Here is a 15,868-nt window from a genome sequence, read left to right as displayed (position 1 = left end):
CTGGCGGAGCCAAGTGTGGGCTAAAGTGGGTCACAGCCTCTTATTGCCATGCAAAAATTCCATTAGATGAATAGTAATTTTGACACTATTTATTAGTTTAGCACTTCAATTACAAAAACCGCCCCCCCCCCCTAATTCTTTGATCCAGCTCCGCCACTGGTGGGCGGCGAGGAATGAATTTGGCAGGCAGCATATACAAAAGCTGAGACAAATAAAGAGGCTAGCACTCAATTAAAAAAAAAGGTTAGCCAGCCACCGGCGCCTTCGATCCATGCAGATGCAGGGCAGCGTGTGAGGTCAGGCGGCCGGTCACTTGTCGAAAGCCTTGGACACGGCGGCCAGCCAGTCAGCCACCCACCCACCAGGACGATGGATGGATCCTCTAGCTAGCTAGCTATAAAGTCCCCACCCCACGCCTCCTCACAACTCCTCCCTCTTCTCTTGCACCTCCAATCAAAACAATAATAATGGCAAAGATTCACCCCAACGCCGCCGACCCAGAGCAGGAGGAGCCGCCCACGGTGCTGGTGCTCACCGTGTGGCGCAAGTCCCTCCTCTTCAACTGCCACGGCTTCACCGTCTTCGACGCCAACGGCGACCTCGCCTTCCGCGTCGACTGCTACGCCACCGCCTTCAGCCGGCGCGCCGAGGTCGTCCTCATGGACGCTGCCGGCAAGCCGCTCCTCACCGTCCGCCGCCGTAAGAGGCTCAGCCTCACACAACACTGCTGGGTCATCTACGACGGCGACGGCACCACAGCCAGGCCGCTCCTCTCCGTCCGCCGCCACGCCAGCCTCCGGTCGTCCAGCAAGACGCTGGCCCACGTGACGCCGCTGGGTTCTGCGGCCGCGGAGTACTCGTACGTGGTGGAGGGGTCGTACGGCCGGCGGGCCTGCGCCGTGCGCGACGCGCGCGGCGGGGGCGCCGCGGTGGTGGCAGAGGTGCGCCGGAAGGAGTCAGTGGGCGACGACGTGTTCCGGCTGGTGGCGGACCCACGCCTGGGCGCGCCGCTCGCCATGGGCCTTGTCATCGCGCTGGACGAGATGTTCGGCGCCGGCCATGGCTCGGCGCGGTCCCTGCTGCCAAGGACATGGTCCGTGTAGCAGCCGTGCAGGCGCCCAAGGACACCCACGTGTACAGACCTCTCTAGTCTCTCTGAGGCTGTGAGCGGTAGTACACTGTACATAGAGATCCCGGCTGTGAGCCGCAGCCGTTATTACTTTATTAGCAACAATACAGAGTCCGATGCTCTCAGCCAGCCCTAGGCAAATCTGGCTAATTTTGTATTAATCTCCCCCAGGATTAATGTTTTCAGCTTCAGTTTGCTGATTCAACTTTTTAAAGTCAGGGTTCATACTCTGATCTGAGCTTGTATTATTGTCTGTTTTAGTTTCCGTATACACAAACCAATCTCTACTGCAATGCGTCTCTAGTGTGATATATGCAGTATTACAGTATGTCCAATTCAACTCAACATTTTTTTAAATGAGCAGAAAGCAGCCCGGCCTTTGCCAGCCTGCTAGCTACTCGTTGAGTCGTCTCTGTCAATCAGAGTGGCAATCACAGAGCCACGTTTTAATCGCCTCTGTGTTTTTGTTCGTTCAAGCAGGAAAATTATGGCAACGAGGAATTTGTGCAGACGAGATAGCTCCATGCATGGTCCAACTCTCAGTTCCGCGTCTGCTTATACTATTGTTGTGTGGGGGTCATGGTCCTAATCTTCAGCGGTAGTGTATGTATTGGTCACATTAATTTTTTTGAGGAGAAAGAGCGCTTTTTATTACTCAGAAATAAAGTTACACTCCTGAGCAATAATTTGCTCTACACAAATTGGCGCCGTGAACCTCCAAACCGCAGAGTGTGTTGTTCGCTTCGCCAACTGTGCAAGCTCATGTGCCGCACGATTGCGCTCTCTTCTCACGTAGACAGTCGTCCACTCTGGGAGCATATTGACAGCCTCCCTCGTCTCTTCTAGCAAGAACTTTAGCCGCGATCTCTGGAAATTGCCGTGTCGGAGCAGACCCACCACGTAGTTGTAGTCCGATTCCAGGATCACCTTGCTGGGACACCATTCGGCAGCTAGCTGCATGCCTTCCCGGCATGCTAATGCCTCCACCTCTTCCGCATCCGACCCGTGTGCCAGGTACTTCCATGCAGACAGGATGACGCTCCCTGTCTGGTCCCGGATGACGACACCTATGCCTCCAACTCTAGTGGAGATCTCAAAGGCCCCATCAACATTGACTTTGCACCAGCCATCTCCAGGCTTTTCCCACTGAGTCACTCTCGTGGTCTCCCTTTCTCGACGCCCTACAACCAGAGAATCGCTTATTATTGTTTTACCTTTTGTGTCGTCGAGTCGATGGTCTTGCCGGATTGAGCATAGCTCCGTCCAGTGCTTCGTCAGGAATCCAACTGACTTTGCAAAGGAGAGCTTTTCTGTCTCGTGTGTAATGTTATTGCGCACCTGCCAGGTTCTCCATAGCAACAAGAGTATTTTTGCCCCTGTATCAACATCCTGATTATCGACGGAGACGACCAGGTTTTCCGGTGTCAGGGAAAGGAAAAAATTCTCATCCGGTAACATCCAGACCGCTCTCATTTCGTCTCTTAGGGTCTTGGCATGGTTGCACCTGATCAGGGCGTGCATGCACGATTCCTCCTCAACACCACATATTTTGCACATGCTGGTAACCTCTATTCCTCTCCTCTTTTTATTGTCCTGCGTAGCTAGCCCATTGTTGGCTACCTTCCATCCAAAGATGAGCACCTTGTGAGGTAGGGGAATTTTCCAAAAGGATTTCCACACCGGGCTTCCATTCTGGTTGCTCGATGACATTTGACGTGTGCCATCTTCTTCGCTCTGGAGATCTCTAGCTAGCTTGTATGCACTTTTCACCGAATAAGCACCTGACTTTTCATGCAGCCAAGCAATGAAATCCTCTGCTTTTGATCGGGGCAATTTCAGCTGGAGAATTTGTTCTGCATCATGCTCCATGAAGTACTTGTGTACAACGTCAGTTCTCCATGCCATTCTTTCTTGGTCAATAAGCTGTGAAACCCATTTAAGGCGGCAAGCCCGCCTCCTCCGTCCTGGTCTCCTGGACCAATTTCTCGGGAACCACGGGTCTCTCCAAATACGAACCTGCTCCCCCGAACCAATCCTCCAGCACACTCCTCTTTTTACCAGCTCTAGTCCATGAACTATCGCTCTCCATGTCGGCGACTGGTTTGTTGGGAAAGCCGTATCCAGCAGGTTTCCATTCGGATAGTACTTGGCACTCAGTACTCTTGCACATAAGCTTTGGGGACGTTCAATCAGTCTCCATGCCTGGCGGCCGAGCAGCGCCTGGTTGAACAACCTGATATCACGAAAACCCAGTCCACCTTCTCCTCTTGATCTGGTGAATCTGTTCCAAGGAATCCAATGCGTCTTCCTTTTACCAGTCAACTCTCCCCACCAAAACTGCCTGATCCGGCGTTCAAGGGCCCCATGCAGCGATGCCGGTAATAGAAAGACACTCATCACATACACCGGAATAGCTTGCGCTACCGATTTGATAAGTACTTCCTTGCCGGCTGCTGACAGACATCTCTCATCCCATGCGTTGCATCGTTTCGTTGGACGTTCAGTCAGTGCTTGGAACCTCTCCACTTTCATTCTCCCTTCTGGTGTGGGCAATCCCAGGTATTTTGCCTCGAAGCTAACAGTACGTACATTCAGCTCCCGTATCAACATGTCCTTTACTTCTGCACCTTTGTTTTCATTGCATAAAATCGAGCACTTATCAAAATTGATTAACTGTCCTGTGGCCCTGCAATATCTGCTTAGAGCCTCTTTAACCCATCTTGTTTGCTCTAAGGAAGCTCGGAAGAAGAGCAAGCTGTCATCTGCAAAAAGCAGACTGGTGATTTCAGGGGCCCGGCGGCTCACTCTTAGGCCCTCGAGCGCTCGATCTGTGACCCCTTGCTGCAAGATTTTGGATAAACCATCAGCAACAAAAAGGAACAAGTAAGGGGATAGCGGATCACCTTGGCGTAACCCACGGGTCGGTTGGAATGTGTCCAGTAGGACGCCATTGAAACGGACGGTGTAACGCACAGTGGTGACACATGACATGATCCACTGTACCCAGGTCCGATGAAAGCCCAGTTTCACAAGAACTTGTTCTAGATAATTCCAGTCGACCCGATCATAAGCTTTGGCGAGATCCAGCTTAAAGGCGCAGAAATTGTTCCTATCTGTATTACCCTACTGAATAGCATGCAAGCACTCAAAAGCGATTAGTACATTGTCAGTTATTAAACGCCCAGGAACAAAAGCACTTTGATTTTCATCTACTAGTTCCTCAAGGAGGGGCCGCAACCTGTTAACCAGACATTTGGAGACCACCTTATAAATAACATTGCACAGACTAATCGGTCTGTATTCTGTCAACCGCTCTGGGTGGGCCACCTTCGGGATGAGTACAATAGCCGCATCGTTAACACCCTCAGGCATACAACCTTCTGCGAAAAAGGTTTTTACCGCTACAACCACGTCGTCCTTTAGGACACCCCAATTCCGCTGGAAGAACCAAGCAGGAAAGCCGTCCGGCCCTGGGGCTTTGATAGGGCCGATCTGAAAAAGTGTGTCTCCAATTTCCTCTTCAGAGAAGGGTTTGCATAGCTCCAAATTCATATCATCTGTGATTTGCCTCGCAAAAAGATCTGCAACCTCCTGCGGGTGTACACTAGGGTCTTTAGTATATAAATTTTGGAAGAACTCATTTACCATACTTGCCATCTCTTCATGGGAGGAGCACCATTCCCCATCCATCTTCTTTAATCTCTTTATACGATTTCTTCTTGCTCTCCATGTTGCTTTCTGATGAAAAAATTTTGTATTGCGGTCCCCCTCCTTCAACCATGAAACACGTTACCTCTGTAACCAGAGCATTTCCTCTCTGTACAAGAGCTCATTCATCTCATGGATAACGTTCCTGGTAGCTGCTTCATCATCTCCAGCAGCCTGCAACTCAGCAAGGTTAGAGCGCAATTGTTCAAGTTTCTTACGGACTGATCCGAACTTCTTCGTGCTCCATTGTTTTAGGGATCGCATCACCCCCTTCAGCGCACTGCAGATCGTCCCCAGATCACCCCTGGTACTCTCGCCCGCCCATGCCTGTTGAATGCAGTCCTCCAGTGATGCATCCCGTTCCCACATGATCTCGTAATAAGACTGTGGTCTGGGCCTGGTCCCATTTTCCTCCTGTAGTACTTGCACGAGCAGGGGACAATGATCTGAGCAAGGGGATGTTAGATGATAAACAGTATGTAGCGAAAATGGCCTCTCATGCCATATTTCAATATAATGTTTTGGCGATTGATGACACACACAACACTTGGACTAATGTGATTGTTAAGATGACTATTCTCAGGCTTTTAGGTTCAAGTGATGACAAAGAGAAGAGAGGCGTAGCAAGGCCCGAAGGGCCACCCCTACGGGGGTTCCGCTACCCGGTTAGCGGACGGGGGTCGAGGGGGAGCCGCCCCTCGCGGGTCTCAGGGCAGCGCCCTGAAACCTCTTCGGTCCAAAGGACAAGAATCGAAGAGACTGTGAAGAAATTCAATACACCGGTTGAACCGACGTTAAGGAAAATACACACGCCAGTGTAATTGTCCAGAAGCTGGAAACTGAAGGTACACTCACCGGATTAACCGACGTTGAAGAAAATGCATACGTCGGTGCATTGCCAAACGAAGACCGATGAAAATACATACACCGGTTGAACCGACGATGCATCGGTCAATTGCATCGGTTCAGTTGTCCAGAGAGGTGGTTTTTGGAGGAACGTGAAGAAGTTACAATCACCGGTTAAACCGACGCTAATTTTACATACACCGGTTGATTGCATCGGTTAAACCGGCGATACACCGGTTAATTGCTAACGGCTAGTTTTTCAAGTAGCAGTTTACATACACCGGTTAAACCGACGATGGCTTTGGAGGTACGTCGGATTAACCGGCGTTAAGCGTTTTTCTGGCAACTTTTCTCCAACGGCTACATTTGCTTGGGCTGCCTATATATACCCCCAAGGCCGGGTCATTTGAGTGTGCTGGAGTTCAAGGAAGTATACAAGAGCTAAAGATCATCTCCAACCACCATAGAGCTTCATTGTACATCATATAGGCTTAAGCACACTTGTGAGAGTGCTTAGTGCTTGTAATAGGGATTAGTTCTTGCGAGAGCTCCCTTGAGAGAAGTCTTGCTGCGGCAAGCAACTTGTGATCCGTCGTGTGACCCTCCGTCTTGGTGTGGAGTGGCAACGACACTTTGTGCGGGGGAAGAGGAGGCCCCCTCCTTGGTGGAGAAGCTCCGTAGTGGATTTCGGCCGGGTGACCGAGAGAGACGGTGGCGGTGCACGAGACTCGGTGTCTTGTGGGCACTTGCCTTTGCTTGCCGGCATCGCCATTGGTGGCGTAGTGCAAGACGGTGATCGGAAGAGCCTCGGTGTCCCGTGGACGTATGCGTTTATGCCGAACCACGTTACATGACCGTGTCTACTCGGGAATTTGCATCCCTCTTGCACTTACCTCTTTACTTACCGCATTACGTTTCCGCACTTACTCTACCTTGCATACCTTTACTTTCCTAGTTAGTTTGATTAGGATTAGCTAGGTTGCAAGTCTTTTTAGGGGTTAGTAGAGAGTAGCATAGATAAACCTTAGTCATAACTAGCATGTGTAGGACGTGTTAGGTTTATCTTATGCAATTAGATTGAGCCCTAGGATAGAAAAGTGATTAGCGACCCTATTCACCCCCCTCCCCCTCTAGGGTCGGACACCCCGGTGATCCTTACACAGTAGCATTATTGAAACGGTCCAACCATTGCTGGGTAGCCACCCCTCTATCTAATCTGACTTTCACATTGCGATTCCCAGTTTTCTTATTGTCATAGGTCCAAGGGACCCCAGAGAAGCCCATATCATGCAAATCACATTCCTCCAAAATATTTCTGAAATTTTCCATTTGTTTCTCCCCCCTTTTAGTTTCAGAAAAGTGTTCAAATTGCCACATAGCTTCATTAAAATCACCCAAAACCACCCAAGGATCCCGCGACCAGTTTTTTAGGCGCTGGAGGATTTCCCAAGTACGATGCCTATCCTCCACCCGAGGTTCCCCATAAATAAAAGTAGCTCTCCATGGGGCAGAGCTCGGGCTTTCCCTGACAGAGACATCGATATAGCGATCACCCATCGACAAAAGATCAATAAGAATGTTCTCATCCCAAAACAACGCGATGCCTCCTCTCTTACCATGACTATCTACTGCTAAACAACCTTTTAGGCCTAATCTCTATCTAAGACTCTTGACACGACTCTCACTTATCATAGTTTCTGAAAGAAAAACAAGCTTGGGGTTATGACTACGCACTAAGGCGTCGAGGTCACGAACTGTCCGGGAGTTCCCCACCCCCCGGCAGTTCCAGACTATCGCATTCATTTCTCCTGACGGGGCTCCTCCAGAGCACCCGTCGGGTCTCCTGGCTGGCCGGCGCCAAGCTCGTCTTGATCTGCCACCTTCTCTAGAGCCTCATTTGCATCATCAGTGAGTCCATCATCCGCCTTGGCCCTACTCCCGTGCATCAGCCCATCCTGTAGCTCCTTGATCGTCGCAGCAATTCCTGCTACGGACGCCTTCTTCGCCTTCTTCTGTTTATTTATCTCCTTGACTGGGCTTGGCCCTTTTGCACCCACCTTCCTGTCTTGTGCACGTAGAGCTTTTGTCATCTGTAGCTTTTCCTGGAGTGAGCGTGGCCCCACTCCCTTGACGCCATTCAGTGTAGACAGTGAGGCGTCACTTGATCCAACATAGGAATTAATCCCGGACACCCTCTTGCGCAGTCCACCAGCTTCCTCTTGCACTTCTGACAAGCCCGCATCAGCATTCATATTTAACTTTTGCACACTGTTAGACAGTGCATTGCTGACCTCGCTGCCACCTGCTTGGGGCCGGCATGGTTGTTGTTTGTCAGATATAGCAACTTGCTTCCCCCGCCTCTTGCCGAAGTAGAACCCAGTCCACCTTTTGTCACGCTTGAGGCTGCCTGCACTTTGTCTCGCTGAGAACCGCTAAAATTCAGAGCACAATTTGGCCGCTGGCTTGCCGGCACAGTTAGCTCCCGCTCTTCCCCCTTCTTTTGTGGCGAGCGCCGTAGCCAGTCACCAAATTTCCTGACCTTGGTGGACTCATCATCATCATCCTCAGACTCCTCCTCAACATCTGGACACTCTTTCTTGGAATGCCCCATCCTCCCGCATGCAAAGCAAAAGAAAGGTACATTCTCATACCTAACGTCGAAGCTCATCTCACCGGACCCTTTAACCTTCACTTCCACAGTTGGCTTTATTGGCTCATCAAGAGGATAAGCCACTCTAGCACGTAAGTAATTCTTTACTGGTCCTTCCACCACCAAGACCTTGGAGCTGACTTTCTTTGCTAGAACTCCCGTGAACACCATGCTCATCAGATGAGCCGGGACGTCGTAGAGACGAACCCATAGATTAATGGAATCAATGATAACCTCTGACGGCCTGCTGAGACCATCATAAGGCACAACGATCAAAGCGTCGCCCTTATGCCTCCATGGACCACCATTGATCACGTAGTTATATTCCTCCTCCACATCAAATTCCAGAATATATCTGTTGTCCTCCAGGGGTCTAACCGGGATTGGATTCTTACACTTCCAAGCCGCACCCATCTCAACAAATAAGAATCTGGAACGATGACTAGAATAGAACAGCGCCATGGCATACCACTTTGGAGCCTGCTCCTTCATGCCTTCGAACGGATCGAACTCGAACTCATCATCCTCCTCTGGCACCTTCTGTTTCCCCTTCGCCTCCTTCTGCATGACTTGCTCCGTTGCAGCCTGTACATCCCCAGCTATCATCTTCTCCCCTGACTGGGTATCATCCAGCGGCAACTCTGTCTCCTTCGCCATATCCTTTGGCAACACCGCACCTTGCATCATCTCGCGCCAGTTAATCGCGTTCTCTACCGGGTCTATCGTCGCTTGCAGCTTCGGGTGGGCAGATCCCTCACCGGGTTCCCCTTGATCACCCCCACTGACAAAGGCAAGTCAAGACGTCGGCAAAGAAAACGGAAAAACCCTAGCAGATGGGAGAGGCAGGGTTGCAGATGTAGGCAGCAGAATGACGTCCGGAAACAAAAAGGAATCGGTCTTCCACCGTATCACGAGCCAACCTCCAAAACTTCCCCAGGAAGTAAAAGACGATCTCCCACGGACCCTATCGTAGCAGATAGGGAAAACACGGAGTAAAGAACAGGATCGGATCCTACCACGACTTCACCGCAGCCGCACGGCCAGCAACCAGGAAGAGATCGCAGAGATTATGAGCTCTTTCTCCCCTGGAAATCCATCTAGGAGACCGGGCAGATTAGGTCGCCGCCAAGTCGCCAGGAATCGCCTTCATCGCCGCTCCGTGTTTTCCGTGGGTTGTTTATTGGTCACATTAATTCAGGATGCGCAATCAGATCAGATCAGATGGTAGCTAGCTATCTGGGTTTAGGAGGAGAGCAGAAAAAGCAATTAAAAGATGGACTACGAGGATTAGTACAGTGATGTTGACCCGTACTATAGTTTCATTGTTTGTTCATTCAGCCAGATTCAGATTGTCACGTTCAGGTGGTGAACTTTTGCGCTTTTTTTTCTCTAGCCGAAATGCAATGGGACAAGTTTCCCAGGAAAGTCTGTGCACTTTTATTGACTAACTAACATAACATGCATTCTCCTGGTCCTTGTGTTCATCATGACTACTGCAGTAGAGTAGAAGCAAGAATGCAGCTTCTTCCTGCGCATCAACAAGCAAGTCGTGGAATGTGTGTCATGCCATGCCATGCGTAGTGTAGCTAGCCAGCCAAACTAGGAGCAGCAGCAATCCAGACGAGATGACCATGCCTGCAGCCTGACAAAATGGATAGATGCATGGTCATAGGCTGCCACTAATCCAGCTTAGATAGTGCAAAAATTTGTGCACTCCTTGTTGCTAGCTCAATCATGTCAATGACAAAATCGAGTGACAGTTCCGTTCCTTGTTTGCGGCTTATCAAACCACCGATGGTGCCACCTCTGGCGGTGAAGTTCTTTGTCTGAAATCCTTGCTGAATTGTTTGGCTGCTCGATCATCCGTTCTGTTGGTTCGTTTTCTTTGTTGCCAGCTGAGCCTGCAGGTTGTCATTTTCATGTGCCAGGAGGTTCATGCGACTTGTGGAGAGCTTTTGCGCTTATTCCTAGCCAAGATGGAAAAGAACATCTGGCGCACTTTATGCAGTTTTTCAACCAGAAATTGGAGAAGAGTTGTGCAGAATCTCCTTACTTAATTATACAGCCTCACTCAGGTTTTCTATTTGTACTAGGTTGTGGTGTACATCAGAATCCAGAAGCCTTATTTTCTGCATGCATGTTTTTTTTTGATGGTCGGCGGAGTGGGGGAGGCTCCCCACCTGATATTTCATTGATTTCGGCTCTCAATTAGCCAGATATAGCAGCAGATAGTGGTTTCAGAGGGTACAAAAAATAAACAGAGTTTATTACATTGGAGACAGACGTGAACACCAGATCTCAACTATTGCTGTGTCAGTTCTAGGCATTCTCCATGCCCACACCCGTGCTTCATCCTGGCAATTGCGTAGTAAAGATTGCAGCGACGGTTCTGCATGCATGTTTGATTTAATTGTTCAAGCAGTTAACGTCATGCAGGACAAGCAGAGACCTGTCTTTAGTGCTACGGACCTTTTCTTCAACGAAATTTCTCTGCTAACATAATACATCTGTCTGTCGAGAGTCATTCACAGGCGCTACTGTTGAGATAGTGCGGCCTCTGTTGCGTTTTTTTTCCCTGACTGGCCGAAGAATTGGAGGAAAATCTCGTTGCAGCTAGCTGCTGGCTGAAGTGCATGTATGGTCAGAGTTAGGCAGGTAGCACCGCGGCAACTGCCCGCCTGCAAAGTCAGCTACGGCGTTCGTTCATCACAAGGTCCGCGGTGAGCTATCTAAAAGTTAAAGAAAAACGTGGTCGATTTAATTCTGGAATGAATCTGCATCGTAGCTAGTACCTGGTAAATAGTGGGATTTTTTTGTTGTTGCATGCTCGTCACTAAGCGTTATTTGATTTTCAAACCAGTCTTATTATTCACATGTTCCATTATTCAGGCACATAAAAACTATAATCTCCTATCGCTCGGTCGGTTCGCTGGCACAAAAATTGGTGCCATGCATCTCTCACAATGTTTATATATATATATATATATATATATATATATATATATATATATATATATATATATATATGGAGACGCTCTGGAAATTACAGAAGAGATGATTTTGCCAACTTTTTCGGATCGATCGAAAACATTGATTTATATGCTGCACACCTTCAAATGATCCGATCCATCTTCATTCCGGCTCCAGAAGTAGTATAGTACGTTGGCCACCCCACCCAACCGTAAAACTAAGGATCATGCACGTGTGGTCAACGAATACACATACCAATTCGTATAGTCAAGAGATACTCACTCCGTTGATCGCTCATATTATTCAAAAAAAATTATGCAAAAATTTAAGTCATTTTTATGACCTTTTACTAATAAAGCAAGCCAAAACAAAAAAAGCGATATTTTATATAAATTTTTGAATAAGACGAGTGATCAAAATTAGAGTAAAAAAAGTCAAACAAATTATAATTTAAAATAGAAGGAGTAATAACAATGCATATATAGTTTAATTTCCTGTGCATCCAACATCCTTGGAATATTAATGCGTCTCATGCCATATAACATGTAGAATTAAATGAGGCTTGTCCAGGCTATATGCCAAACCTCTTCTAAGGTTTCTTAACATTTATTAATATGCTTGTCAGGTACTACTGTTCTATATGTTCTTGTTTTGTTGGAGTATTTATTTTCACTTCAGTACTCTGAACTTATTAAAGTGGAACCTGAACTGATATCATAATCAGAAAAAGAGACTTATCAATGCTCAATACCTACATGATCATGGACATTTCAGAATTTATTTGTGTGCTAAGAGACTAAGATTCATGTTTTATGTTTTCCTATTAAAATGAGGATTCTAAGATGGATATCACAAGAAAATGAGCTTCATCAATGTTATGTGCTTACCAGCTAACCACTTCCATCCTCTATGACATATGTGCACTTATTTTTGCTGAATGAAGTATCATAAGTTGGTTCAAAGATTTTTAACCATTTAATATGGTATCCTTTGTTGAGACTCTTATTTATTTAGTGCTGTAGCAAAGGACGTTCTTTGGATACCTGAGCATTTTTTTAGAACAACTTGCGGATTCTCACACGTACGCTATATAAATAGAAATGTAGAGTTGGAGCACATACCTCGCTCCATCACAAAGCTTAATTATACACGATGGGCAGCATGAAACTCCTCCAACTCATCATTGTCGTTGGTGTAGTTGGTATCATGTTTGCATCATCGCATAAAGCTTTGGGTGAGCAGGATTGTTACGCAGATAAAAGAACTATTTTGAGGGTATGCATAAACAGCATCAAAATTAGTGGGGATTACGCCCCTCCAAGTTATTTGTGCCGTCATCTGGTGGGGACATCTGACATGGCTTGTATATGCCGCGTACTATGGCCATCGGATGAACACGTCGTTAGCGCGGCTAAACTAATTCGCCTTTCAAGTGATTGTGGCCAGGCGTTGCCCGTCGGAAGCAAATGTGGAAGTAAGTATATATATCTTTGATGCTATATATAAGTTGTTTTTTGTTGTTAATAAAGCCTCATTGATGATTAATGTAAACAATCCAATATGATACGGATTATATATGTATGTATGTTTCTCAGGTTTGACCGTGGAAACACAACGATCGCCATAATAAGGCTGCGCGTGTCTGTGAGAATTCAGGAAGACAGCGCGGCCTAATGAAGAATAATATGTAGTAGAAGAATAAATGTGTTGCTGGTAGAGCTTCATAGTATTTTGTATTGTATGAAGTGATGGCAGTTCTAAAAAAATATATATGTATATACCATTTTCCATGAAATATGTTGGACTCATTTACAGCACAATTCGGCCATCGAAAAACTTGAAACTGGGGGCCTCTTAAGTAAGGCCCATTAGTCAGCATGGCCCAACGAGAATGGTACAATAAATGTGGACCCCACCTGTCTGCCTGTCACATGCACCAACTTCAAGTGAGAGGCCGACGACACGCGGGCCGTTCGAAATTTGAAACAGCCAACGTCTCTCTCAGTAGTCACGCAGACCGGCCACTACGCCCCCAAATCTCTCCCCAAACTCCAATTTCTTCTCCCCGCCTCAACATCCTCTTCAATTGGGAAAATTGGATTCATAGCATCAAAAGAACCAATCTTTTGATATGTATCATTAAAAGATTCAGCAATGGATATATACCATCAAAAGATCACACTTCTTAGCAAGTTAGCACTTCTGTCAACTCCTCCGTTGCCGCCGTCACTACCACTGGCAGAGCTTAGTGTAATGCAAAGGGGGGCCATGACCCCCCTGGCTATTGCAAATCTCCACTATATGAATAGTAAATTTGATACTATTCATCGACTTTAAGAGAAAATTAACACAGCTGCCCCCCCTGATTAGTTGTTGAAGCTCCGCCACTTGTCACTACCTCCTTCCCCGATGCCGGCCGCCGTCGAAATTCGTCGCCTACGATGAGTCTACCTTCGATTCATCACGGCAGCACCTTCCTCTTCCCCTCCGTGGCTCATTTGAGCCCTCACCTGCTCGATTCCTCCGTCGCACAAAGTTCCCGGCGGCCACCTCTGCCCGCCACCGCCGTTCTCTGTCGGGCTGGCTCCCGCCGCCACTCTCCGCCATCCGGGCCGTGGGTGCCTCGCCGCTCCACCACCTGCCTTGCTCGCGCGCCGTCCCTGCCCCGATTGCCTTCCTCGCCGCCCCTGGTACGCCATGGTAGTGCTCTGGCCACGGTCAAGGTGGCTTGGCCCCACCTTGACCCTGTCAGGGGGGTGGTGCCTGCCCTTGAATCCCACCCGCAGCCGCGAAGCTCGCATGTGTGGCTTCAAGCTCGGACGCACAACTGGCGGTGCTCCCCACGCGGCAGCGTTCGAGCTCCGCACGCTCATAGCGGAGCTCCGCGCACACATGGTCTGCGCGGAGCTCGAACCAAACGGAGATCAGGCTCCGCGCACACACGGTCTGCAATGAGCCTAGGGCGGTGCCGCGGTGGTGAGCATAGTCCATGCGACAACGAGCGGTGGCAACGCAGAGATGAGCTCAGTCAGGCGACTAGGTCCTCGAGCTTAACAGAAGCTAACGTCGAGTTGATAGAAGTGCTAACTTGCTAAGAAATGTGATCTTTTGATGGTATAAATCTGTTGTTGGATCTTTTGACGATACATATCAAAAGATTGATTCTTTTGATGCTATGGATCCAATTTTTCCTCTTCAATTCTATACTTCTGCAGTCAGTTCCACCATCTCCCCCATCCAGGAGCGGATCGATCTGAGCATCCATGGCGACACTCACGACGGGGGTGCTGCTCAAGCTCCTGCAGTCCAAGCACACCGACGACCGCATCGCCGGCGACCACCGCTCCCCGGTGCTCCAGGTCACCGCCGTCGTCCCGGCCCTCACCGCCTCCACCTCCGACTCCCTCCTCCTCCCCTCCAACGGCTTCCTCCTCAACCTCAACGACGGTCACCACTTGTCGGGTACCATGATTAGGGGCACCCTAATCAGGGGACTAAAATCACCCTAAAAATGAATGCATGCTGGGCAACCGGGCCCACGAAGGCCTGCAACCCCCTTCTAATCTGAAAGAAAGGAAAGGACTCAAAGAAGCCCAGCACGCGGCCCACGTACGCAGTGCGGCCCATCCGCACCCCCCCTCGAACCCGCGGGGTGATCTCCGCCTCGCTCGAGGGCTCCCCGCCGAAGCCCTCGTCCGCGCCCCGCGCCTCCGCCTCGCTCGAGGGTAGCGAGCCTGCCCTCGAGAAAGCATATCGCCTACGCCCTAAGGAGCTGAGCAGCCGGACCCCTGGGGTCCGACACCATCTCACCGGACCAACGGTCCCGGACCCGCTTCCCGCTCCGGGACGGGTCCGGTGTCGCCACGTGTCCCAGAGACGGAAATGCTCAGCACCTGTGGCTGAGGACCCGGACCCTCGCAGATGGGTCCGGGACCTCCACGTACCTATCTGGACCCCCGCGAGCTCTCGGCTTAGCTAGCTGCTCGGGAGGGGTCCGGAGCCGCCACATGTCACGCGGACGTGGGCGCGGTCACAGGCCTTCCGCTGGGAGCTCCCTCATCCACCAGTTTTAAGTGCGAGTGGTTGATGCGTGCTCTTTTTACGCCAGGCAAAGCCACCCCTCGATAGAAAGGACAAACGGTCCTTCCACCCGCCCGCCCGCCAACCACTTCTCCACAGCGCCTAGGTCTGACGGAGCCAGGCCGCCATCCCCCACAGTGGCTGTGACCGGAGTCTTGTCCGCCAACTCCGGTCACTGCTCTACCATTCCGGACGCTGTGACGACACTGTGGGAACCTGCGACGCAGTGCAAGACGTGCTCGGCACTGCTCCAGCTACTATGTTGCCAATTCCCCATGACTCTTTCGTACTTTCCCTTCCGCGGAACCCCCGAACGGCATGGGCACGACTCTCGGAAGCGACTCCGGCCTTGACCAGGACAAGACCCTGGCCTGCAGGACCTTCGGAACGCCGCCACGCTGCTCGCTGGAGCCACCAGGATGCCGGCACAATCCTCGCACGACCAAGGATGAAGCCCAGGACGACTGCCACGCCCGGCGCGATAC

At 49.7% G+C, this 15,868-nt stretch overlaps 1 protein-coding gene across 1 annotated transcript; it reads left to right on the top strand.

Moving 5' to 3' along the window:
- The first annotated feature begins 446 nt into the window (after positions 1 to 446).
- On the top strand, positions 447 to 1,466 carry LOC120700506 (protein LURP-one-related 8-like). Its single transcript, XM_039984770.1, has one exon. The coding sequence runs from the start codon at positions 468 to 470 to the stop codon at positions 1,101 to 1,103; it is 636 nt and encodes a 211-aa protein (XP_039840704.1). The 5' UTR covers positions 447 to 467; the 3' UTR covers positions 1,104 to 1,466.
- The last annotated feature ends 14,402 nt before the right edge of the window (positions 1,467 to 15,868 follow it).

This window comes from Panicum virgatum, chromosome 3K, assembly GCF_016808335.1.
Source record: "Panicum virgatum strain AP13 chromosome 3K, P.virgatum_v5, whole genome shotgun sequence".
NCBI lineage: Eukaryota > Viridiplantae > Streptophyta > Magnoliopsida > Poales > Poaceae > Panicum > Panicum virgatum.
The sequence above is the reverse complement of the archived record's forward strand: the minus strand, read 5'-3'. Positions and strand labels throughout refer to the sequence as shown.

Coding starts and splice junctions, on each gene's coding strand:
- LOC120700506 (XM_039984770.1), top strand. CDS start 468: ATGGCAAAGATTCACCCCAACGCCGCCGACCCAGAGCAGGAGGAGCCG.